This window comes from Anopheles moucheti, chromosome 2 (genome assembly GCF_943734755.1).
Source record: "Anopheles moucheti chromosome 2, idAnoMoucSN_F20_07, whole genome shotgun sequence".
NCBI classification, from domain to species: Eukaryota; Metazoa; Arthropoda; class Insecta; order Diptera; family Culicidae; genus Anopheles; species Anopheles moucheti.
Genome location: NC_069140.1, coordinates 41888900 through 41913748, shown reverse-complemented (window position 1 = coordinate 41913748; position 24849 = coordinate 41888900). Strand labels below are relative to the sequence as shown.

The 24849-nt window shown below is 45.8% G+C and overlaps 6 protein-coding genes across 8 annotated transcripts; 4 read left to right on the top strand and 2 right to left on the bottom strand.

Annotated features, from left to right (window-relative positions):
- The first annotated feature begins 206 nt into the window (after positions 1-206).
- On the top strand, positions 207-5704 carry LOC128297785 (glutamine synthetase 2 cytoplasmic). Of its 2 annotated transcripts, none has more exons than XM_053033483.1 (5): positions 207-443; positions 3978-4159; positions 4246-4778; positions 4850-5093; positions 5170-5704. In XM_053033483.1, the coding sequence occupies exons 2-5, from the start codon at positions 3979-3981 to the stop codon at positions 5316-5318; spliced, it is 1107 nt and encodes a 368-aa protein (XP_052889443.1). In that variant the 5' UTR covers positions 207-443; position 3978; the 3' UTR covers positions 5319-5704. The 2 variants fall into 2 exon arrangements, with proteins under 2 accessions (XP_052889443.1, XP_052889444.1); XM_053033484.1 differs by lacking the exon at positions 207-443 and adding an exon at positions 3662-3669.
- Positions 5705-6772: 1068 nt separating this feature from the next.
- On the bottom strand, positions 6773-8669 carry LOC128297786 (beta-parvin). 2 transcript variants are annotated; one of them, XR_008287249.1, is made up of 4 exons: positions 8519-8669; positions 7810-8171; positions 7002-7741; positions 6773-6933 (listed from the first exon to the last, which is right to left on the bottom strand). XR_008287249.1 is itself a non-coding variant. In XM_053033485.1 (3 exons), the coding sequence occupies exons 1-3, from the start codon at positions 8634-8636 to the stop codon at positions 7124-7126; spliced, it is 1098 nt and encodes a 365-aa protein (XP_052889445.1). In that variant the 5' UTR covers positions 8637-8669; the 3' UTR covers positions 6773-7123. The 2 variants fall into 2 exon arrangements, 1 of the variants encoding a protein (XP_052889445.1); XM_053033485.1 differs by having other exon boundaries at positions 6773-7741.
- Positions 8670-9007: 338 nt separating this feature from the next.
- LOC128297795 (vesicle transport protein GOT1B) lies at positions 9008-10898 on the top strand. The gene is made up of 4 exons (XM_053033493.1): positions 9008-9319; positions 9394-9485; positions 9560-9859; positions 10751-10898. Exons 1-4 carry the CDS (start codon positions 9295-9297, stop codon positions 10769-10771), a joined length of 438 nt encoding a protein of 145 aa, XP_052889453.1. The 5' UTR covers positions 9008-9294; the 3' UTR covers positions 10772-10898.
- A 411-nt stretch (positions 10899-11309) lies between these two features.
- Positions 11310-13814, bottom strand: LOC128297789 (ADP,ATP carrier protein 2). The gene is made up of 4 exons (XM_053033488.1): positions 13702-13814; positions 12306-12742; positions 12081-12208; positions 11310-12000 (listed from the first exon to the last, which is right to left on the bottom strand). The coding sequence occupies exons 2-4, from the start codon at positions 12728-12730 to the stop codon at positions 11651-11653; spliced, it is 903 nt and encodes a 300-aa protein (XP_052889448.1). The 5' UTR covers positions 12731-12742; positions 13702-13814; the 3' UTR covers positions 11310-11650.
- Positions 13815-17411: 3597 nt separating this feature from the next.
- On the top strand, positions 17412-21543 carry LOC128297784 (carbonic anhydrase 13-like). Its single transcript, XM_053033482.1, has 3 exons — positions 17412-17631; positions 20147-20224; positions 20318-21543. Exons 2-3 carry the CDS (start codon positions 20149-20151, stop codon positions 21376-21378), a joined length of 1137 nt encoding a protein of 378 aa, XP_052889442.1. The 5' UTR covers positions 17412-17631; positions 20147-20148; the 3' UTR covers positions 21379-21543.
- A 1627-nt stretch (positions 21544-23170) lies between these two features.
- On the top strand, positions 23171-24124 carry LOC128309738 (carbonic anhydrase 2-like). The gene is made up of 2 exons (XM_053046204.1): positions 23171-23246; positions 23331-24124. The coding sequence occupies exons 1-2, from the start codon at positions 23171-23173 to the stop codon at positions 24122-24124; spliced, it is 870 nt and encodes a 289-aa protein (XP_052902164.1).
- Positions 24125-24849: the final 725 nt, after the last annotated feature.

Genomic DNA, 24849 nt, shown 5'->3' with positions numbered 1-24849 from the left:
CAACAAGTGCTTGCAGGTACTGCCACAACTGTTGGGTTTTTGTTTTGAGTACGATTCCGTCCGGATTGCATACAACACCACCACCCGCCGGGCGCGGGAACTGCTGTTTGTGGTGTGACGTCATCTCCGCAACTCGGTGACGGCGCGTACACCCGATCGGTGATTGAATCGGTCTGCGACGATATAAAGCAACCGAACGATGTCCGTACCATCCACAGTCAACCGTTCGTACGGCCAGCGTGTGCACGTGTCTATCATCGTTCCGTAGTACCGGGAGTTCCTTTCAACAGTCGCACTCATTCGTTCGATATCTGGACCACCGTTCCTTAGCATATCAGCTTGATCGCGTGTGTGTGTGTGTACGTGTGCGTGCGTGCAGAAGGCAGCTTATCGTTGCATTTGTTCTAAACAATCGATCGACACTGAAACCGACAAGATCAAACGTGAGTTTTAGCATCGAACGGAGTGAAACAAGGCTGAAGATAAAGAGCTGATCACAGAACGCGATCTAACGTGTCTTTGTTCAGATATGAAAGGTGGCATTGTTTGTGAAGAATGCGTCACTGAAATCACTAAGGCTGAAGCTTATCAGATGAAACTGAACTCGCATTCTGGTACGCATTCCGGCTTTGGTAATGCGGGGAATTTATCCCTGTTTTCGCTATCACGCATCAGAGATCGCACGACAACACAACCAAAGTGAAGTGAGATTGAACTGTTGCGCTTGCACATTGATGCACCGGATGCAACCGTCGAACATCAGTGAAGATGTTGGCGAATCTTGTAACGTCACGCTTGCTGGCAATTTCTGGCACCAACGGCATTGGTTGAGCCATACGCTGCCAAAAACGTAAATTTGTGGTTCGGTTTGTTGCGCTTCTTTTCGTGGTATGTTGTGGCCAGGTAGCGGCACATTGGGGATTGATTATTGCGTGGGGGTTTCTAATGCATGTCGCACCGGATGTGCATCATGTAATGGCGAAAGTGGAGGAACATGCTCAGGGTTCCCCAGACCGGTGGATGGTTTGTATTTGTCTGTTTTTTTTAATAGACACATCAAACTAAATATATAAAGCGATCGATGGAGAGCGAGAGATAGAGAATAGGAAAGGGGAAAGATGTGGCCCGAGTTTGTTGTTGACATGATCAGCTGAAAGCGACGCGTCGAGATGATGAATGGGACGATAGGTAAAATAGCGCAGGATGTTAATTAGGGTGAGAACGATGAGATAATCTGTCGAATAGTTTAACAGTTTGAACTACCAATTCTCCCGAATTCTCGATCATTCTCGATCACGCACCTTTATACGCTGAATTTCCATCCACTCCGTGCTCATAGAAAACGAACCCTTTGCAAATAAGAAAGACCCCCTTCAGGCTATTATGTGCATGTTCCATTAGAATCAATCAACCCCACAAATACATCGCACGTTTGTTTAATGCTTTATGTATCAAGCAGATTCGTTTAGTCGAGCAAATGGTGGCCCATTATGACCCGTACGGCAGGGGAGGCCTGTTGATTGGTGGGCAGCAATGTTGTTGTTGCGCACGCCAATGGCACCCATTTCGCGCTGGATAATATTTTTCTGCATAATACCACTCAGCGATACTTATCCAATTGACGTGCCCTTTAAACACCCGAAAACCGAATGTAGTCACCGTGTCATATGCATGTGGGGATTAGATACTGGTGGAGGCGCTTGGTACTTGATCCAACCATCCCAGTGAAGATGAGCACGGGGGTTGGAATGCTGAAGAAGATTTTATTGATGGGTGGGTGTTGTTATATGTTGCGCTGCGGTGAAAGTAAAGTGTGCAAATTAAATTCATCACTCGTGCAATATGCTCCATACTTCAAACAATTGCCTTAAACAATGTATTAATAGTAAGGTTTCTTTTTTAAAGTTTAACTGTTAGCACAACAGGAAGCATATAATGAACAGACAACAAACTGATCGTTTGAAGGTCAGGTTCAAGGAACATCAACCGGTTAGAAACGATCGGAGTAGGCAATGGTATCAATTTTGCGAGTAATTGTGCATTTATGCACACGAGCATGCAGATAAATGCACTCATTTATGGTGAGGTACAAACCCCACCCCTCCCCACGCACACATACACAGAGTTGTGAGCAATTACGCGTAGAGTTTGAAAGCAACACCCGTTCGCATCGGGGCTAGATCGCTAACACCGTTGACAGATGCGCGTCGATGCAATCAGCCTTCACCGCGACCGAGGCCAGCTGGTGTGCATCAGCTGGCGGCGGTTGATGGTGACCGAGTTAGTTTTCCCCTCTTGCCATCTCTCTCCCTTCGCTCCGTTTCCGTTTCCCCATGCCAGTCGATTGATGAATTGACAGTACGGTGCATGATAAAACTGGTGCACTTGTGGCCATACGCAAGCCTATAAAGTGTGCAAACGGTGTTGGTTTATGAGCGAGAGAGATGAAGAACGGTAACGGTTCGTGTGGTATGAAAAATACGCTCCTCATTGTGTGTGGGGGTTGGAAAAATGGAAAAATTGGGATTAGAATAAATTACCATACAGGCAGAACGGAGCGATAAATCGCACGTATCTTTGTGTGGTAGCAGTAAAGCGGCAGGGAGTGAAGAGTGCGATTTAAAGAAATATTACTATCTTGTTGGACCATTCAGTTCGATCGGTTCTTTTTAGCAGGAAGGTTTTAAAGCCCTTTTACAATTTACTAAGCTGATGATGAAACGAACCGCAACAAAATTACACCAATTACCCCTGAATAAAATTCCTGAAAGCTGCTTTTTCTCTAGGTCTGCCGTTTCTAGCTTAGTTTAACTTTATTTATCCGTAGCTGGATAGTAAAGCCCAGAGTACAGGGGATTGGTCGGGATACAGGGATTTTTTTTTATGACCGGCACTGTTACCAATATACCACCGGAGCTCCCCATTTTTTATATACAACTCTTCCAAATTTATTCGACTGGATAGACACTGATACGATCGATCGATCGTTAGAATAGAATCGAGCATCCATTGTGTCACTTTTAAACCGGGTTAACGGATCATCTTTCAGACCCGTCTATTCAGCCTTCTGTTTGTGAAACAATATTTACCAATCTTAACTGGCACTATAGTGTCACCCGCAGTTAAGATTGGTAGGGCTAACCTTTCATCTACTACCGTCGTCCACATCTACTACGCAATACAGTTTCTCTACACATCCCGACAAAAGGTTTCAGTTTTCAGCCAATCCATTTTGTAGGTGGCAGTATACGATCGTCAGATTCACGGTCTCAACTAATCATACTAATCGAATCACTAGCACCTGTGCGCCCGGTGTCCCATCTATTCTAATGAACATGCTTTGCCACCACCACCAAGACGGCGGTGATGTTAATTAGCAAGCGCCCATGGCTGGATGGATTTTTGCCAACGGCCAGCACCGATCCGATCCTGGATGGGTGACGGACTTTTGACACCTAGCCGTTGAATGGGTCCGTTCGACCGAAGCGATCGTACCGATAAAAGATGGAGCAATCGGCACCGGACCAGTCAGTCTGACTAGGTGTAGCACTGTGTTTACAAGCAATCGGCCGGGGAGTGTTTTTGGAGGAATCAATTCCTAACGCAAATTCATTGACGATTGAGTTATTTGGTTTCAACTTGCCTCTAAAACATCGTCAAGATGGTTGGGTGAGTGTCGTGTGGGAAGAGATCTTGTTGGAGCTACATCTGGTGACATTTTTGCCTTCATGCCGCCCTACCCCCTACAAAGAATTCTCCATGCGATCATTGTTTCCGTGGTGGGGTTAATCATCCGCGTTACGTTTAAAAATAGAATGCGTTGCAACTGCTGACGTTGCAGTGACGAGTAGAGTTCACATAAAGAGATTTCGTTCCGATCGCCATATACTCACGGCCACCAGGTCGTTGCAGTAGGGTTTAAAGCGGAAAAATCAATGATGAGTCGTGAATCGCTTTGTTTTCTCTATCCCCGACAGAATGTCGCGAACGCTGGAACTGTCGCCGAATGCGCACATCAACAAGTCGCTGCTCGACAAGTACATGTCCTTGCCGATGCCGGACGGTAAGATACAGGCGACGTACATCTGGATCGATGGTACGGACGAGAACGTCCGCTGCAAGGACCGCACGCTCGACTTCATTCCCCAGTCCCCGAGTGGTAAGCATTTCGATCCGCTCCGTTCCGTTCCGGGTCTCGCATGTCTCTAACTAACGAGCATGTTCGCTGTTTTGCTTTTTGCACAGAGCTACCAATCTGGAATTATGACGGTAGCTCCACCTACCAGGCGGAAGGTTCCAATTCGGACGTCTACCTCCACCCGGTTGCCATCTACCGGGATCCGTTCCGTCGCGGCAACAACATTCTGGTGCTGTGCGAAACGTACTACTACGACGGTACGCCGACCGAATCGAACAAGCGCAAATCGTGCCTGGAGGTGTGCCAGAAGACGGCCGACGAAAAGCCGTGGTTCGGTATCGAGCAGGAGTACACGCTGCTGGACGTTGACGGACGTCCGCTCGGTTGGCCGAAGAATGGTTTCCCGGGACCGCAGGGACCGTACTACTGTGGGGTCGGTGCGGACAAGGTGTACGCGCGTGACATCGTCGACGCACACTACCGGGCCTGTCTGTACGCGGGCGTAAAGATTTGTGGCACCAACGCGGAAGTTATGCCGGCCCAGTGGGAATATCAGGTGGGACCGTGCGAAGGCATCCAGATTGGGGATGATCTGTGGATGTCCCGGTTTTTGCTGCACCGTGTGTCGGAAGAGTTTGGAGTACGTACCGATGGTTGGGGTGTTATTTAAAATTGAAACAGATATTCAAGGTTCTCGTTCCGTTCGACCAGATCGTTGCCACGCTGGACCCGAAACCGATGCAGGGCGATTGGAACGGAGCGGGAGCACACACGAACGTATCCACGAAGACGATGCGCGAACCTGGCGGTTTGGCTGAGATCGAGAGCGCGATCGCTAAGCTGTCGAAGCACCACGAACGGCACATCCGTGCCTACGATCCGCACGGTGGAAAGGACAACGAACGCCGTCTGACGGGAAAACACGAAACCAGCTCGATCCACGATTTTAATGCCGGTAAGTACAACGAATCGCGCGTGTGAAGGTCCGGTTCACTAGTGAGATGAAACGTTCAATGTGTACTTTCGCACAGGTGTCGCTAATCGTGGCTGCTCGATTCGTATTCCGCGCGGTGTTTCCGACCAAGGGTTCGGTTACTTCGAGGATCGTCGCCCCAGCTCCAACTGCGATCCGTACAGTGTCTCCGAGGCTATTCTGCGCACAATATGCCTGAACGAGTAAACTGATATTCAAACCATTCGGTATTCGTGTCGTCGGACATTCCAAGTTTTGGAGAGTTGTATTTCCATTCTGAACAGAGAGAAAAAAAAATCATCAAATCTATTAATGCATTCAGCATCTGCAGATCCGTTTGTATAATAGGATCGTCTATTTGTTTTATTGTTTTTTTTAATCTGCCGCTCTATTTAGTAGATCAGTATTAGTTACTACAGTTACGCAAGGACATGTAACTTGCAAACTCCACTATTATCAGTTTCTCTTACCTCAGCGTGCTATGAAGCGTGTTTACTATCTGAAGAAACATATGAGATAGGTTGTTTGTGCAATCTTGAAAAAAGCGAAATAAAAAAAATGTAAAAACATTTTTAAAAAAAGTTAATGAACACGTGCTTGACTTTGTTCTCAGCTGTAGTGTAACATCCGTTGCGCAGGTATTTGCTGCAGATAACAACAACCACCAGTGAGGAAAACTAGTTACTCATCGGTAACGATTAACTCAGCATCGGGCTATTACACCGACATGACACGCATATCCGATCCGTAAATCACTTGTCTTGTTTACCGATAATTACCCACGCCGCATTGGTCGACAATAGGCTTGGTGGTGCAATTATAACCGTTGCAAATGTGTTGTGTTGTTACACCGCGGTAATGCAAGTGCAGCAGTAGAACGAGCAGTAGAAAGAAACCCGAGGTAATAAATATAACAAACAGAAACTCACTGGGTTGCGCTTGAACTTGAACGACACGGTGAGTGACAACCGGCGTGTAATGAATTGCAGTTACATACCTACACACATTGCAAACAAACGTGGCGATACGCGGGCGCATGCAGGGATTAAACTTCAACATGCGTACATTACTACTTACGCAGTGTGCATATCAATTAGTAACGATAAATAAATTTGTCCGGACATGTGGACAGATTTATAGCGTTCACCTATATTGTTTGAATAGTTCAATGAAGCAGTTTGCATGCTAATGTTTTATTCTATGCTGGAAATCAACATTCATTAACAACTGTGTGTAACATATTGCTGCATTTGTACGTTTCGATCGTACCTTTATGTTTATCTGCTTTTTAATACACTAATTCGATCGCTCGCAAGAGAGGTGCTAAGTTGCTGTTTGCTTAATAGCGCCAATTAAGATACTGCCTCTAAACGAGGAAGAGCAATTACACCACTAATAAAAACCGGAATATAATTCCTACAGCATTCACAATCATCGTGCCGAATTGCAAATGGTTTAAATTAACTTTTGAAAGTCTTTTGGTTTTGTTTCTCGCTTGAATTTGTGATCGCTTTCGAACATGCCAGCGAGCGTTTGGTAAAGATGGTTCAGCTCGCAGCTAGATTATAACACGTTTGTCGTGTTTCTTTCATTACTATCAATATACTCACCATCATCCGTTAGACAAAAACGCCAGAAGATTCATCCTTGAGTTTGGTTAGTTTCGCAAACGTTTTTGTTTTGTTTTTATTTGATCTGCAAACGTTAGCAACATCGACTGTTACGGATTTAATCACTAGTTAAGTTGTAAACATTAAAACACACGTTAAAGGCACCTCTTCTTCCGTGAAACCCAATGGGTATAAATATAATTAGTTGTCCTCTGGAAAGAAATGATAAATTAAAGCTCTCCGAGACACCAATACCGAAGGGTTGATTTCGCATACTTACATGTTAATACTCTATATACGTTTGCAATTACATACAATAGAAAAACTGAAGGCACATTGGTTAGCTGTCTAAAAGTGAGGGGGTTGATTACGGCTCTCCGTGCTTGGTTATAGCACCGATGCTCAAGGATTGTTGCGATACTTCGTGAACAGGGTGTACAGCACCCGCAGGGTGGACTTTAAATCCATGTTCACAATATCTTCGGGTCGTGCCTTCGGTCTCAAACCCTGATCCATCATCAGCTCGAACGCGAACGCCACATTGTGCGTCATCTGATCCGCATCCTTCGGCGTTAGATGAAAATCATGCAGCGGTACAAAGAATCCTCCCAACAGCCCCATTAGCAAGCACAAAAATACACCATCTTTGAAGTCGGTGCTCAAATCGGCTGCTTCAAAATTTAGTTTGTGGAGATGTTTGTTCACGAACGAAATCAACGAACGTTGCACCACCTTCAGCTTGTCCGGGGCGTGATCGAACAGCGTATCGAATGCGTCCGGTTCGCAGCGCATACCGACATCGTCGTACGATTGAGTAATTTGCTCCTGGAACCGTTGGCTAGTGAGCTTCCCGTTCAGCTTCTGTACCATTACCACTGTTACGAAGACATTGTCCGGCAGACGAATTGGTGCGCGGTAGTGGCGTACCAGCGCGACTAGCAAATGCAATATCGAAACAATGTTTTTCGTGTGTATACTTTCCACTGTCCATTTCGGGGTGTTATGGTGATAGCCAAGGGTCTAAAAGCATAAAGTTAATTAGCATATCAATACATCATATTACAATTTCGGTTCGGTTGAAGCCTTACATGGTTTACAGCGTTCAGCACTACGGACAACTTCTGGCGTTGACCTTCGGCCGACTGTGTCACTTCCGGCACGTTTAGTTTGTTGTTGGACAGCTTTTCCCATAGCTTCTGCAGTACCTGCCCGTCGTACAAATCTTCCTCGATGTTGGTGACGATAATACGTTCCTCCACCAGCTCATCGTTGATCCAGTCGATCAGCACCTGGAGCAGTTCCTTCACCTTTGGCATTTGCAACGATGCAGGCTGAATAATCGAGCGAGATTCATTGTCCTCCAAATTGTAATCCTCCGGGGGGATAATCGGTGCATTGGGACTTCCGGGTGAGTCTATCGCAATCTTGCCTTCCTCCTGGATTTCTTGCACTGCCGAGACCGAAATAGAAAATTCATACAAAAATGTAAAGTTTACTCAGCACATTGAGATTTGTTTACGTCATTGTTTGGGCGTATGATGATCAACCCACACTCCCATATGATTAGGGTGGAAGATGGATTGTATCACAACTGTGCTAGGAATCACAAATTAGAGGCACAATCTTTATAAACCATAACGAACAACTGTTCGGACTTCAATCGTAAGTTTACAAATAATGAATCACAACACTTTTCATCCCGTTGGTTCAACGGGAATAGCTACCATAAAAGGTAATGTACACTTTTGTTGCCACAGCAATTCAATAATCGTTTCGGTCGTTCCCTCCTAAGCATACCTTCCTTTATGCGTTTCTTTCTTCCCAGGGTACCGATTTTGTCCCAGATGCTCTCCTCCTTATCAGTTCTCCCGGATGTGGGAGTTCTGGGAGATTTCGGACGATTTAAGGTGGACATTCCTGAATTTATGTTGCACTTTCGCTAGGATTGTTGTTTTTCTCCTGTTTGCAATAATAGATTGACAGCTGTTTGACAGCAGCCAAAGTCGCTCGACAAGCAGGGGCGTTAAACTTATGAAGAAAATCGTTTTTAATTACATCAAATGAACAATGCGTAGGTCTTAGTACAGGTGCAATGCTAAAAGGTATTGCAATTTTTTCACTTGAGTCAAAATAATCCTCTTTACCAAAGTGTTTTACTGGTAATAATTTCAAACCAGAATCTTCTGCGTTTCCGAAGGGAGCTAGGGTGTGACAGTTCAAGCCAAAACAGTCAGCTACGTCAAACAAATAAATGTCATCGGTTTGTTGAGTGCAACTGGTGCAACTTTTGGTGATAAATTTTTCATCATTTTCCGCCGATTGTTCAATTATTGTTCGGATTACAATGGTTCATAATTAATCAACAAGTCCATTGACACCTGATTGCGCCGACCCAGCAAGGGATACATCGATAATTTGCATTTTAAAGGATCACGGAGCGACATAAAGCTGCGAAGGGTTTCCGCGCCGAATGACGTGGAGAAAACAGCAGGTCCAAACACTGCAGCGCTTTTCCAAACGATTACGGCAAAGATTTTAGTTCGGGTTGCGAATAGGCGGAAAACAGCAGTACAATGTTCGAAATTACCGACACACAGAGTAAGTATGCGTAAAGCACAATGCGGACAAATGAATCGTTAATGCGAATGTCTTGTCGTTTTCGGCTGCTTTAGAAATCGGAGTCGGTTTGGCTGGCTTCGGAATAACGTTTTTGTTCCTGGGCACTCTTTTACTATTCGATAAAGGACTACTGGCAATAGGAAATGTAAGTGAACGATATCACCAGCATGGCTTGAATATTGTACTTATGTATGCTTCTTTATTCTTCTCTTATCTCAGATACTATTCGTATGTGGGTTAGCTTGCGTGATTGGACTAGAACGAACGTTTCGCTTTTTCTTTCAAAAGCACAAAATGAAGGCATCGATCGCATTCTTCGGGGGTATTGCAATCGTACTGCTCGGCTATCCATTGATCGGTATGCTGATCGAGATGTACGGCTTCATACTGCTGTTTAGTGGGTTCTTCCCAGTGGCCATAAACTTCTTGCGTCGGGTACCAGTGCTAGGCAACATCCTCAATATGCCCGGCATTAGCAGGACTGTCGACTGGTTGGCTGGCGAATCGGACCGAACAACGGTATGATAAGATTAATTAGCATTTCCCGTCAGTGATCGGTGATCGTCGTCGTCTCCTGGTGGCGGTTTGTTAAATGTCAGCGCGGTGTATATCCGCCGGTCGTTATCGATTAACGATCCAAAAAAGGAAATTGCACACATGAAAAGCTAGAAAGTGACCAACTGGAAGTGGAATACGTTGTCGTTGATCGAAGTATTTGTGCTCGTTTACGTTAAGTTTAATTGTACCGGTCTAGGGATTCGTGAATTCTCGTTTAATTAGAATTATTTTAATGAAAAGTTTACAACCGTGCAACCAAAAACCGCGATAACAACTGAAACTGTTGAGTGAGCCAAAACAACCTTTGTGGTTGGTGCTGCGTGAAAAAGACAATGATTTTTCAAATCATCTTTTATAGTAGAGATCGTTCGTTTTGTGCATTCTTTTCCGTCTGTTTTTTCTTGTTTCGTTTTGATTCATCCAACGGATTCGAAAGTCAGATAGACAAAGTAGCATCATCCACTGCTCTGTGGGGTAAATAGGAAAACAAAACGAATGCAGGGTTCAACCATAATGTATCATGATTGTACTACTTTTCCTATCAGCAATATGTACATAAGATAATAAATTTTGTATTAATTAGCCCTTTTTTGTGGAAAACTATGATATAATTGTACTGCTAGTTGATGCTTTGCACGATGAGCCACGAATATTACCAACACGTCGCATTTAAAAACGGGGAAAAACAGGGCCTAAAGTACGATTTAGTTAGGTTAATCAAACATCTATTAACATTAATTAATTAACATCCTAAATCGTTTCTCCGTAGAATATCTCATCTAACAAACAACCTCAAAATTATCGTGCCATGCCGACTATTGTGCTTATAAAAGTAAAAATATTTCTTTCCAGGAAAATGCTTACACCAACTGAGAAAACATTGTACGACCCACCATACTAAACCAGGAAAAACGATGCGAATGAAGCGAAAGAGTGTGTCTGTCCGATTGGTACTGGGTGGTTTGATTTAAAATCTTAACCAATAAATGAATCGTTACAGTCGCGCACCGCTTGCTCTCCCTTTCGATGAGATGCGGTTAAGGTAGACAGTCCAAGTCACATGGTGTTGAGTACTTTTAAAATGATTTTTTGTTTGTTTTATTGCTATTTTTCGTCAATATTTTACTTCCTGTCGCTTCCATGCTTGCCTCAAATGTCTTTCTCTTTAACGTCTAATGCAGAGTTTTTTCAAACTCCCTCTATCTACACGCGAAGGATCACGAATAAAAACATCATGATCGTGATCGGTCGGTCGGTCGACTCTCGTCGGATGTGCGGGTCCTGCTCTGTCCTTTTGTCGTCTCTAGTCGAGTACTGTACAGAGCATCGAATGAAACACAGACACCAACACACACACACACGACGATTGTGGGTGGATTGCGAACACAATTAAATACATTAACATAGGATCTCTATGGCACTAGGGCTCGATAAAACACTTTACTTGTCGGTTGGATGGAAGACGCGTAAACACCGGTCCGTTACAGCCGGTTACAGCTTACAGTGTGAGCGCAATGTATATCGAGCTTTTTTACAAAAAAAGGCTTATCCGAACACCAAGTTCCGAGTCGTTTGGCGTTTTTTTTGGTAACGGTTGTGTTCGTTTTTTCTTCGTTGGAATTAGGACACTGTGCGGTGCGCAGTTTGGTATGGAATGGAATGGGATTACAGCGGGATAGGGATTAGGAACGAGGGAAAGGATTTTGTGGGTGGTACAGGAGAGGGTAAGGCTAGTAGGAAGGGTGGAAGGGTTTACAGGAGTTTCTTGATTTCATCGTACAACACCAGCACGAATGCACCGCCAGTACCACGCAGCACGTTCGAGAAGGCACCCTTGAAGAAGGCACCGCTACCTTCCTGCTTGGCGATCGTTGCCCAACAGTGGAGCGTGCTCTTGTAGACGATCTCGGACTTGGCACGACCAGACTGCATCATCATGCGACGACGGACGGTATCGAAGGGATAGGACACGATACCGGCAACGGTGGTCACGACCTGTGCGATGGCCCAGCTGACGTAGAATGGTGTAGTTTTCGGGTTCGGCAGCATACCACGGGCAGTGTCGTAGAAGCCGAAGTAGGCAGCACGGTAGATGATGATACCTGTGAATGGGAAGGCATAGATGTGTTGGTTTTACGCGAACCAGCTCAACGATCCACCCATTCCATTCGCTCCAACTCACCCTGGACGGATACACCGAATCCTCGGTACAGACCGACCAAACCGTCAGTCTTGAAGATCTTTCCCAGACAATCGCCCAGACCCTTGAACTCACGCGCCTCATTACCCTTGCCGACATCGGCAGCCAAACTGTGGGAAAAGAAATGTGTGCAAGTTTGTTGGTTAGTTTTATACGGTTCACGGACCGCATTTTCGTTTGATCGCCACGCGCCAGGCGGCCATTTACCGGGTACGGGCGAAGTCGAGCGGGTAGACGAAGCACAGCGAGGTGGCGCCGGCCATACCGCCGGAGGCGAGGTTACCGACGAAGTAGCGCATGAACTGGGTGTTCTTGTCCACACCGCCCAGGAACACCTGCTTGTACTTGTCCTTGAAGGCGAAGTTGAGGGCCTGCGTCGGGAAGTAACGGATGACGTTGGCCAGATTACCGCGCCAGAAGGCACTGAAGCCCTGTTCGCGCGGGATACGCACGAAACAATCGACCATGCCCTTGTAGCGGTCGGCCTCGGCGATCTGCTTCGAGATGTGCTGAACCTGTAGCAGCAGCTTGACGCGCTCGATCGGGGCGACAGCCGTCTTGGAGATTGCGGCCGAGATGCCACCGGCGGCAAAATCCTTGAGGAACGCAACTGGATCCGAAAGTCCCGGCATTGTTGGTGTTTACTGCAAAGAATCGGAAAAGGGAGGTTAGTATTTGGGTGACCCAGGTTGGACGAATCCGGTCTGCAGGGGTATTCTTGTTTTTATTTCGTCTAGACGAGAGGGATAACATCCTATCTAGGTGATCTATGAAAGATATTCCATTTCCAAAGGGGATTCACCATGATTATTAATTTATTTGCTCTGGCGGGCTTATCAACATATATCGAAACTTTTTTGTTCCACTAGACGCCATGCGCCCTGGTAATAAAGCAAAGGTAGAATCAGTCCACAGTGACACAAGCCTCATGTAGCTTCACGTCCTCCGAACACAAGAGTACAAGATAACACATCGTTATATTTATCCACCGAAAGGAAATGGAATGTTTCACTGTGGAAACACTTCAGACGAAGTGGGAACAGTGAAAAAAGAAGCGAATGACGCCTTTTAATTAGGATAGGCACGTGTACAGCTTCACTCCAATCCTAACGAGCTGAGAATCAGCAGGGTAGTAGCATAATAGCGACCCGCCTGTTGCATCACCACCCAGTTGCATGGTCGATCGATCGTTACCGTATACCAGTCTCGTAAGCAATCATGCACGGATGTTCTATTTTCATCGAAACGCCATTTGTTGGCGTGCTTGGCAGTGCACTTGCCGCGAGGTCAACACCCAATCGAGTGTACTGTGCATGCAAACATCACTACGCAGAATGGCACCGTTCGATTGAGTCATCTGATCTTCATGCGTTATGCAAGACGCGACAGTCTGTTTTTCCATTTCCCAACGGATTTGCCGATGCGAATGCACTGATTACACTACTAGGATGGCGTAGTTAACACATACTAGAGACGAAATTGGAAGAATGGCGTCTGTATTACGTAACTTTTTCTTTTCCCATATATTTTTTTTTCGAACGACGAAACACAACACTTGCTAAAGGAGCTGATTCGCCTTCGACACGTTCCTACCGATACGTACTTGAGTTAAGGTGTGCTGAAGGATGAAATATCCTTTATTGTGACTTTCGGTGGGCTGCTGCTGTAGGCTGCACGAGATCGCGGCTTATTGGATGGGATCCTTACTAAAAGACCGCAGGACAGAGAGTGACGTCTGGCGTTGAATTTATCATGCTCTTACACCAAATCCGAAGCCCTTGATCGCGTTTCGGCAAAATCGGCGGATCGGGCAAACCATCTGCGCGCGCATCATCACACCAAAATGCATTGATCTTAACGAATCTTAACGAACTGCACCCGAACCGAAGGATGGTCTGTGTGTGGATCATATGATCGTTGCCACCATGGGGGTTTTGTCTGCTGTAAGGTTACCGCTTACGTTGCGATCGCTGTGTGTCTTGATTCTTTGTTTGGTAGAAGCGGAATTGTTTGGACAAACACACGAAATCATCACATCCACCCCATTTCCTTGCTAGCCCTTGCTGCTGGATTTGGGTGCATGTGGCTGCGTGGTTTTGTGAACATCGTGCATCATTTCCCTCCCGATTTTCCAAACCCCAACCCAACTTCTTGGCGTGTTCGCGAAACTCGCCGCACGGCTTGCGTGTAAATAGCGAGCGTGTGCGCCTGCCCTTGATCTACAACGGGTACCCGTACGGTGTATCCTGCATCACCGCGCACCCGACCAGATACCGCTGGTATCGTTGGCTGTAGTTCAAAGCTTGACCACGAACCGAACATGCCGATGCACTGGGAAGGGATTTTGCCCACACGAAGGTACGTACGAGATGGGTGCGGTAGTAAGGATAGTGCGCTAAATTTGAATACTTTAACCACCCATCGATTAGCGGAGACAAAAAAAACTACATGGTAAGCATGGTCGAGGGCTCAGCGGCCGCTTGGTGGGCTGAAGGTGGGGACACTGTATTCGGTCTATTTACGGACGCGTATGTTGCTGAAGCTGTTGCCGAGAGTGCAAGTACTTTTGTAGGTGAGAAATGCATCGAATCGTGTCTCTGGGTCAATGATTTCTTCCGATCTTCGATTGTGGCCATGTCCGGCCGAACATATGGTGTAGTAGTGTGTTACGAACAATGGGGAATATTACGGGGATACGAATATAATCGCTTAAATAACAATGAAATCATTTGAATTCTGTAATATCTATCAAACAGGCAAGCAATGCAGGAAGTAACCTCATTAAAAGGACCGAGAAATGTTTACCGCAGTCGAAGTGAGCGTGAGGGACGGTTTGTGCGCGGAATATGATCCATCTGGCATTTATAATATGCGATCAAATCTGCAAGCCGAAAAGCCAGAATGTCGAATAAATTCCCACATCCGGCCGCCAGACAGCGGACATAATGCATAAAGTGCAGCAAAGGATAAAGATGAAGATCGAGAGTAAAGTGATTCGAGAAGTTTCGTCGAGAAGTCAGAACAACAGGCATTCACCCAGAAGTAACTGCTGACAGGGATGGTGAATCCAAGGTCACTATGGTTAAAAAGTTCTACTAAACTAATCAAATCAAATCAAATCAAATAGTGAAACATCGAACACTTAAGTATTTTAATAAAAATATAAATATCGCTTATCGCTTCGTGATTTTTACATCGCCAGACAAAGAAAACAGAATATAAGGATATAGAAGCTGAAGGGGGTTTGGGTGGATAAATCCCATTTGACTGGATCAAATGAATAGCATCAAACCAAGTCCGCAATCTTACAGTATGCGATAAGTAAGTAGTAAGCAATTATTCAATCTGTTATTTTAATTACGCGCATAAACAAGACAACGAAGTTGATAGTCCAAAGCGTTTCACAAACGAATAATTTGTTTCATTAAGCCACCTGTTTCTATATGCACTTTGTAACAATATAAAGAAAGGGAGATAAAAAATCGGTGCATTAAACATGCGTGCCACTTATCGTGGGTATGAGTAACGACAGTTGTCCATGGTTTACGTTTCATTCCGCTTCTAGACATACGCACGCGTTCATTTATGATAAAAAAATTATCTCCCACATGACCGAGACGAATGCCTAATGGACATTTGTAATGGGCACCGTTCCGTGCGAGCAGACGACAAAGAATTCCATTGAGAAATGGAATACTATTTAACACCTAAACTAGCCTAGCCCACATGTGCAAGATAGTTCCCCTCAAGCGTTTTGACCCCCGATGCCCGATGGGGTCGTTGTGCAAAAATCACTATAATGATACGAAATCTCATCAAACAGGTTCCCGTTGCTCTTGATTTGTCAACAACGATAAGATTGATTGCTTTTTTGCAGCAGGAAGCAGTTCGGTAGTCCACTTTAAAGGCCACAGCCTGGTTCATGCAAGTGACAATAAATCCCACAGGAATTCTAAACTTTTCGCTAGACTTTCCCGAATTATTCGCGATGCTGACTAACCAACCACGCTTACAACATCAATCTGGTGACACTTTAGTGAAAATCCACACCGTAAAGAACCATCGGGAGAACGAATGCGTCCCCAGAGGGAATTTCTAACATATTGCTTACAATTACGTCAATGACGCAACGAATCCATCATGCTGTAACGCGTGTCTCGATGCACTCAACTACTGGTTAAAGACTGGCCGCACGTACGGATGATTCACGTACTCTTCTACTGAACCGTTAACTGGGGGCGGGAAAGTCAGTTACTGCAATTAGTTACATGTTATAAATTGAACTGCAAAACAAAAACACATATAAAACGTTACATTCCACGCCCATCTCGTACGGGAATTCCTTGAGTCACATCTTCGGGAGTAGAACTGAAATTCTCCAATTGACAGAATACAATTTTGGAATAAGATGTTCGATTTGTGGTAGTCCAAAGCATTAACAATTGTCGCAGCTACTCAACACGGGTAAGAAGGTGGGACAGGCATAATCAGGCGAACAGAGAAAACATGTACTATTCAATGTTTTTCGCACATATTTACCACGATAAGCAGAGGCAGGCGGTCGTAAAAGCAACACGCATCAACAGTGCGTTATGATATCGTAGTACTAATTGTCAATAACAAAGGGAAACATAGATTAGTCGTCGAAGCAAAAACAAATCGCTTTTACGCTTGGGTCTAGGTTTTGCGGACCGGTTTACATTGTCAGGTTGGAGACGCACATTTCTGCACCCTTTCGATGATAAGTACCGCACAGGGAAGTCTAATTTTAATTTAATTACAAGCGATTTTTTGTTTCCACCTATTGAACGATGGTGTCGTTGAAGAATGTCGGCATGCTTTGCTGGGTTCGTTATCGAACCTGGTGCCTCACATTTGCCTCAACGCTAATGGGTTGTTAATGCTGCATCCTGTTGGCTTCGGTGGACACAGGTGCGATACGATGGTTCTAGCGTTCCACCATCACACTGTTGTCACCAGGAAACTGTGACCGGGACAAGTCCCTGCATAAAAGAGTGCAATAGAGCAAACGAAGGGATTTAGTGGTTTATTAGCTGTTTACATCAATTCATTCGTGATCGTTCGGTTTATGGGTCTGTCTTGCCGTCGATCGCCCCAGCCGGGGGAAAGTAAATCCCAAAATTCCCTATCATCACTGGAAAGATGTGCCAATCGTTCGAGCCCTTGCCCGTCAGTCCCGGTCGAAAGTGGAGAACCCGACCTACGACTACACGACACCATTGGACACTATTTAAGTCCCGGCCGGTACTGGAAGGGCAGCTCAATCGAGTGCTAACCTCCGGCAAGTGTTCACTTACCATCCGGCGACAAGCGGCAACCAGCAAACAACAGCGTGTGTACAAGGGCCTCGATCAAAACATCAAGAAGTACCGTCGCGAACAGGTTTACAAACATTGGCCCACACAGGCCGGTTGGGCGAATCACCGGTACAGTGACGCGCACCTTATCAGCGAACTTCCCGCTTTAATTCTAAACGATCCACAACGCGGAGTGTGTCGCGTGTTTAAAACCGGTAAGTAGCGGCGTTGAAATTCCCACCGTCGATCGAGCCGGAGTGCCGCCTCACGCGTATGCTGTGTTTGTGTGTGTGTGTTGATTGTTGTGCGGTATAGCTTTATGAATGAAAAACATTGCGCGTGCCGGTTTAAACATAGCGTATTCGCTCAGCGGTACAGTAATGGTACCGCTGTAAACAAACAAGCACGCGCGAAACCGTACGTCGATGCGCTAAGCACGCCGTTGCATCTGGGATCTTAGTAAAAGGCCAGAGCCAGTGCAAGGTACTGGCGTACACAGCGTACACTTGTAACGAAAGTTTAACCACATGAAGTCCGTTACGCAAGGGTCCGTTGTCGGACCAAAATGGTTCCAAAACGTGCGCACATACCTCCGGCGGGTCGGCAGCGCGATCATCGCTTTCCATTGGCCATTGTGCTTTCCGAAGTCGGTCAGATTTGAATTATGACGATACGGATGATGATGGACAACAATGATCATCGATTAGTCTCGCCTCAGCTTGCCACCCCATGGGTGCGCGCGTTGACCCCTTTCACCCGTGTTGATCTAACTAGCCAAATCTGGAAACCTACATTTTCCTAAACGATCCTAGACAAACATCAAATCGACCACGGTTTTGCAAAATTGCGGAATATGAGCCGTACACGGCTGGCCGAACCTTGAGTGTGGTGCAGGGTAAAGGTGCGAACGATTTGCGGTTTCGGTTCGCGGGAACATTCATCATTCTTCGCACACATCTCGAAGGTGAATCGAGCCCGCAGATCTGACGCCTGCTTGGATGGAGTAGGGAGATTTAATTTAATTGAACCACCGTCCAACGAAAAAGCCCCGGGCCCGGCAACTCGCGCCACACGTCCAGCAGTTCCAATTGCGTGCGTGCGTGCGTTACTGTGGTTGCGGCACAGTGCAGCCTTTGAGGGGAATTTTACACGCTTTCGGTTCCGGCTACTCATTCGGCTACTTTTCGCGAGGAAGAACACACTGTTCAAGCTGAAGGAACGTTCTGTCGTATGTGTCGGCACAAGCGAAAAAGAATCGAGGAACTTACTTCAACCGTGATCGCAATCGAGAGTGGCCGCTTCCAACGATCGTTGCGTTCAAAAAAGCAGAAAAGCAATACATTTTTACGGTACATTTACTTATTTTACGAACAAATTGTGAAGTAATTAACGTGAACCGAAAGTGCATAGTATTTGTGCTATTGTGTGAAACAAATTGAAGCAAATTGAGGTATGTCTTGGAGTAATCAAGTGTTATGCGGTGTTCATTACTGATGAACATGGCATGATGGAACAGTGCAGTGTTGTAATAGATATAGAATGCGTCAAGATAGATATGGAATCCTGGAAACTTTCTAAATCTTGTTCTAACAGAATCGAGCAGAACAGAAAGTGCAAACAAATCCAGATCTATCCTGGTAGTTGTCTCAGCTACGACTTTGAAAGTTAATCACGAAAATTGTGTGAACAACCAGAGAAAAAGACGTATCTTCTTTATCTTCTATCTAAGTTCTACCCCTAGTTCATAGTCCCGAACTTCTGATAGGTGACTTCATTTGCCTGGACGCATGAAGTCGGCCTGAAATGTAAGAAAAAGGAATTCTAAAGGTCTTCTCTAGAGCGATTTTTTTCCAGCAAAGGCGTCACAATATCCATGGTAGTATCTAATAATTCCAGCTACATCTTAGTAGTCCGATAATAAATTACGTGATAGTTAGTTTATGCTCGTAAGAGTAAGAATAGGTGGAAGATCACTTCTTGGTCATTTTGTATCATTTTTTGTATAAAAGTTCTATGCTTAAATGGATCTTTAATGTTTCTAAACCACGTTTCATTTGAACTTTGATAAGCTGCTCAAAAAGATCGTTCTATAATGAACATCATTTCTATTCTACTCTCATGATGCGTAACGGAAAGCTTTTTTTTTGCAACACAAAAAACTTCTCACAAGACGATCGGTGATCCATGGATATAATGACAGTGAAACAGTCCCAAATATAATGTACCGACCGTCTGATAATGGAGACCTTGAACTTGATCGTCCGTATCTTGTCGGTTAGTTTACTTAATCCAACGATTCATCGGTCAATTGTTTCAATGGTGGGCGAGTAGCAAAACGGTAAGCATAACGTCCTCCACCTTGGAGCGTAGTGTAAAGCGCGCTGGTAAATCAAACACTGGCACCGCGAACCATTGTACCATAAAAAAGGGGCCATTGGCGCGGTCCAGTTCGCACGGTTACCATGCTATCAGGCGGCTGGTGCGATTATGCCGTGGTCGGGATCTGTGGTTTGTGATCATGAGCATCACGTGCAATGTTTTTAAAGAATGTTTGCTTAGGTAGCGGAGGGTAAGCGCAAAGATCAGCAGTGTCTACTTTACCTTTTATCACGCAGGTCGTCAGAACGTACCTGCCGGACTTTAATTCTATCCGAAGTAGTGTTCTAATATTGAGAGGGTGCTGTTCAATTCAATTCTAATTCGACTATTATCCAATGTTTGACGTTACAGAGATGCAGCTACTCAAATGGCACGGGCAGTTGATTTTGCTGAACTTTTTAATGTTCATGTCTTGGCGACCATGTCGAGGTAGGTAGTCGGAGTCGTACAAAAGTCACCATCCGATTATTGATGTTAATTTATCCTAACATCGTCGTAATTCTTCGTGTCTCTCTCCTGCAGGACTGAACGTACCCAACTATGGTTCTACCTATCGGGCCAATCCTACCAGGCGATCAGGCGCTTTTACTAGCGTCAGAGATCCGGCCTACTATGACGAGTACGAACCGTCCGCTCCTAAACCACTCAACCAAGATCAACGTCGAGCGAAGCTGACTGCCATCTCGAACCCGGACTTTTATTTTCCACCCGATCCCGAAGCGGACCTAGCGGAGGCAAACGAACCGGAACCGGCTTTGGAGCGGCAAAAGTCTCGTGCACCGGCTGCTGCAGGAAGCTTCTCGTACAACGAGAAAGATAAAAATGGACCCTCGCACTGGCACCGCGTCGATGCACGCTGTGGAGGCCGGTACCAAAGTCCCATCCTACTAAACACCAGCAGCGCACAATTCGTGGGTCGAAAGCGCCCGCTACGTCTCGATGGACAGACCAATTTGCCACAGACGATTCTGCTGCAGAACGATGGACATTCGGCGAAGTTTACCTACAACTGGCGCACTTTCGGCGACCGTCCTGTACTCCGTGGTGGCCCGCTGAAGACAAAGTATCTGTTCGACCAGTTCCACTTTCACTGGGGTGTAAACAGTACGGTGGGATCGGAGCACGTGTACGACTACCAGCGGTACCCGATGGAAATCCATTTGGTGTTCTACAACGGACTGTACGAGTCGTTCCAGGAGGCCCGGGAACAGGTGGATGGTATTGCCGTGGTGGGTTTGTTCTACGAGATCTATCAACATTCGGCGGACGAGCAGCTCAACACGTGGACCCGGTTCTTGCGCAATGTCATCACACCGGACAGTGGGTACACGATCCCGTTCATTGATACGTTTCCGCTGTACGAGGTGATCGGGGATGTGGAGTGGCCTTACTTTTCGTACGAAGGAAGTCTTACGACACCGCCGTGTCTGGAGACGGTAACCTGGATCGTGTCTACCAAACCGCTGCTGGTGACGGAGAAGGAGATGAAGCAGTTCCGTCGGCTCCAATCACCGACCGGACAGATGGTGAACAATTTCCGGCCGGTCCAGAAGCTTAACCATCGTCGGGTGTTCTTGTACTGAAGCGTACTACGGACGTAGCGTTGTACTGACTGAGCTGAACTGAACAGCGCCTTTTCGCAGCGTAATACCAAAGGATTGTCATCGTTAGTGTTTAGCAAGCGTTTTATTGCTCATTGTTACCACCTGCACGTACTGCGTGTCCAGTGAACTAAGTATTATACATTAGTGAAATACATATATCTTTTATCCAGTGCATTTGAGTGGTGTTGAGGTTCTGTTTTTGCATAAATCATGCGCTGACATTCGTGGTACGAAACATTGTTTTTTTTTTTAAGGAAATTATATACCAAGGTGCCCAAAAATAAATATCAAAGCCTTGGTTCTTTCGGTGTCATTGAAACTAAGTAACGTTGAGTGACCTTGATATATGTAGTCGTACATCTACTGGTTGAAGTGCGTGTTAAATTGCCTGAACAAGGACCATAAGTAATAGTTCTAAGTTGTTACAGTTCTCCTATATTCGTTGTAACGGAATGTTCGTTATATGTAACCAGCGTAAATGTGGCTATTCGGCTACGTTTAAAAATGAGTGCAGTAAAGCGTTATCTTTAAGCCATAAAGAAGAAACTTCATTTGCAAATCATCTATCGAAACTATTAAACTGAATTATAATTAGCAACTGCAGTAAGAAAATGTAAGATACTATGTTGAAGAATAAATGCAATAATCGACCGTTCCGATCGATACAGGATCAATGAGTTGAATGAATGGAATGAAAGCCTTGTTTGAACATTTTACACGTGCGCTAATATTAAAATTAGTTTGATTTGTTTTTTTATTCATTTTGTATCGTTAAATTCAATAAAATTTATACGAGCTTTTCTGTACGCCAATTAAATGATCATCGAACGTTCTAGAACTCATTAAATGTGCAGGAAGATGCGTCCATGAACTACGAAATTTATAAATGTAATTACTGGGGGATTTTATAAATATAATTACGCTTTACGAACTTCCGAATGAGTATAAGGACAACCAACCTGCATACGACGAAAAGACATGCATGCTATGTAGCACGTGCTGCTACCGTATCTTAATTGCTGTTACAAAATGGTTCCGGAGCGATCATGCAAGATGCATCTGGTGCGATAGTCGGAAACTTCCCCCAGCTTTTTTGTCACAACTCATAGTGTGTGACATACATTTTGCGGTGTGACTAATCTATTTTTGATTAAAAAAATCAAATTCAATCGACATTTTTCCTCAACAACACGCGTCGCACTTTAAGGTAAGTGCCCAAAGTAAATATATTCTAAAAGGTTTCCATTTGCATTGTGCTTTTTTTCTTTGAACTGATTTAAAGAAACCTCTAAAAAAACACGTCCTTCAGGAGCTTTGTATGCAATGAGTTACTAAAAGTTTTTTTTAAACAAAAAAACTAATGCATGCAATATTAATGCACGGGTAAGCTGTAATAAAAAGTGTAAGCATTTAGCTAAACAATACATTATCTTCATCTAGCGCTATAATCACACTTATGGCGTGAAGCCTGCATCGTCCACAAACGGTGTCACCCACACTGTAGGTAAGGGCGCATACGAGCGACCGGAAGAAGATCAACAATTTTCCATCAACCAATTCGCACCGTACGGTACGGAAAAAGGGGCCCCCATCGGATTTTGAGTACATAAACTGTACTCCATTTACACCGACCGAGCAATTGTGAGTGAGTGCGCTTAGCGAAGGAGCAAAAACTGCACGTCGAGTTTTTCTCCAATTTTGTCACAGAGTGAACAAAAACCACATTCATCAAACAATAACGCCGTTTAGCAGGTCTCCAGCAGCTTTCGCAATGGGTAAACACCGGTATGTGGGATACTACTATGGACTATTTTTTACTGCCTTGTGCGCATTCGGCGGTGTACGGGGTGAGTAGCTGGCGGCTGAAATGTCGGTGCGAAACAAAAATACCAAACTGTAATTCCCGCGCTTATTGTGTGCGACTGTTCTAGGTGATTTCTCCTACGAAGACCCGGACCGTTGGGCCGAAACCGATCCGGACTGTGGCGGAATGCGCCAGAGCCCAATCGATATCGTGCGCTCGGACGCTACGCTGCCATCGCTCGACCATGCGGCACCGCTGGTGCTCGAGGGCAGTACCCGCAAGCCGGTTTCGATCAATGTGACCAACAATGGCCATACCGCACAGTACACGTTCCAGTGGAGTACGGAGATCGAACGGCCGATCCTGGTCGGTGGGCCCCTACCGTTGGGCGCACCGTACGTGCTCGAGCAGATGCACTTCCACTGGGGTGCCGATAATGGGCGCGGTTCGGAACACACGTTCGATGGGATGGCATACCCGGCCGAGGTGCACTTCGTGTTCTTCAAGCGGGAGTACGGTACGTTCGAGCAGGCCCTCGGTCACGAGGACGGGTTGACCGTGCTCGGCGTACTGTACGAGATCGGCGGCGACAAGGTCAAGCCGGGTGCCAAGTGGGCACGGCCACTGCCAAAAATCCGGCCCGCCGGTAGCACGATCACGCTCGAAGATCGGGAAGTGTTTAGTCTTAGCTCGGTGGCGGGTGGCACCTGGCTGCGGTACTATTCGTACGCGGGCAGCCTTACAACACCGCCCTGCTCGGAAAGTGTCACGTGGATTGTGCGCGACGGTGCGGCCCCGATCGCACAGAAGGATCTGGACGAGTTGCGGAATTTGCGCGACTCGAACGATAAACCGCTGGTGGATAACTTCCGTCCGGTGCAGCCACTGAACGGGCGTACGGTGGTGCGTTACGGGTTCTAGGATGTGCTCCATGCTCCAGAATTCACCCAATTCCGTACCGATTCCGAATCGCTTGTATCGAATATCCCCGGGACCTTGGAACTGCAATATGTACTATCAGTATTAGTAACTCCACCAGCACACCGTTTGCACGTTTGCGGATGTTAATGGACATCGTCTACTGGCCACGGTGACTTAGCGGCCAGAGTTAGTGTCTGTGGGTGTGTGTGCTAGAGTGAACACGAACAAAAAAGAAAAGAAAAGAAAAAAAGGATAAGAGAGACAGTACTCGTAAAATCGACAGATCATAGCAACAAAAGTAAGAACACAGAACTCGGTTAAATAGTTCGTGCACTTGGTGAGCGACAAACTGGTTATGTTGCTCATAGCCACATAGCTAAGACCAACTCCCTTTGCTCCCGTCCTACCAACTGGCTGCTCTCCATTTCCCTAACCCCTTCCGGGAGCGTGCAGGCGTGCGCTTAGAACCGCTGCTTAAGGGAGGGCTTTCGTTTCACGGTCAACCTATTAATCAACGCGCGTTTTCGGACATTGCGATGTGGGCGCGTGAGCAAGGCGTGGCATGGACGGCATAGAGGTTGGCAGCGAAGCTGGGAAACAGGCGAGAGACACATTTCACCCAGGCCTCGGACTCGGACTCAACGTCATCAACGGCTGTGTCCATATGCGAAGTGTTAGAGAATTAGGCGTTTGAAAAATGCACTCCGCGCACATTTTACCACTAT

What these genes read in the sequence shown, in the direction of transcription:
- LOC128297789 (XM_053033488.1), bottom strand. Translation starts at nt 12,730, where the DNA reads ATGCCGGGACTTTCGGATCCAGTTGCGTTCCTCAAGGATTTTGCCGCC. An exon ending in CTCGACTTCGCCCGTACCCG is followed by an intron (nt 12,209 to 12,305) that starts GTAAATGGCCGC and finishes CTTTTCCCACAG; the next exon opens with TTTGGCTGCCGATGTCGGCA. An exon ending in ATTCGGTGTATCCGTCCAGG is followed by an intron (nt 12,001 to 12,080) that starts GTGAGTTGGAGC and finishes TCCCATTCACAG; the next exon opens with GTATCATCATCTACCGTGCT.
- LOC128297795 (XM_053033493.1), top strand. Translation starts at nt 9,295, where the DNA reads ATGTTCGAAATTACCGACACACAGA. An exon ending in CGAAATTACCGACACACAGA is followed by an intron (nt 9,320 to 9,393) that starts GTAAGTATGCGT and finishes CGGCTGCTTTAG; the next exon opens with AAATCGGAGTCGGTTTGGCT. An exon ending in GACTACTGGCAATAGGAAAT is followed by an intron (nt 9,486 to 9,559) that starts GTAAGTGAACGA and finishes CTCTTATCTCAG; the next exon opens with ATACTATTCGTATGTGGGTT.
- LOC128309738 (XM_053046204.1), top strand. Translation starts at nt 23,171, where the DNA reads ATGGGTAAACACCGGTATGTGGGATACTACTATGGACTATTTTTTACT. An exon ending in CGCATTCGGCGGTGTACGGG is followed by an intron (nt 23,247 to 23,330) that starts GTGAGTAGCTGG and finishes CGACTGTTCTAG; the next exon opens with GTGATTTCTCCTACGAAGAC.
- LOC128297786 (XM_053033485.1), bottom strand. Translation starts at nt 8,636, where the DNA reads ATGTCCACCTTAAATCGTCCGAAATCTCCCAGAACTCCCACATCCGGG. An exon ending in AAAGAAACGCATAAAGGAAG is followed by an intron (nt 8,172 to 8,518) that starts GTATGCTTAGGA and finishes CGGTCTCGGCAG; the next exon opens with TGCAAGAAATCCAGGAGGAA. An exon ending in TGCTGAACGCTGTAAACCAT is followed by an intron (nt 7,742 to 7,809) that starts GTAAGGCTTCAA and finishes TTATGCTTTTAG; the next exon opens with ACCCTTGGCTATCACCATAA.
- LOC128297785 (XM_053033484.1), top strand. An exon ending in CATTCCCCAGTCCCCGAGTG is followed by an intron (nt 4,160 to 4,245) that starts GTAAGCATTTCG and finishes CTTTTTGCACAG; the next exon opens with AGCTACCAATCTGGAATTAT. An exon ending in GATCCACGATTTTAATGCCG is followed by an intron (nt 5,094 to 5,169) that starts GTAAGTACAACG and finishes ACTTTCGCACAG; the next exon opens with GTGTCGCTAATCGTGGCTGC.
- LOC128297784 (XM_053033482.1), top strand. Translation starts at nt 20,149, where the DNA reads ATGCAGCTACTCAAATGGCACGGGCAGTTGATTTTGCTGAACTTTTTA. An exon ending in GTCTTGGCGACCATGTCGAG is followed by an intron (nt 20,225 to 20,317) that starts GTAGGTAGTCGG and finishes TCTCTCCTGCAG; the next exon opens with GACTGAACGTACCCAACTAT.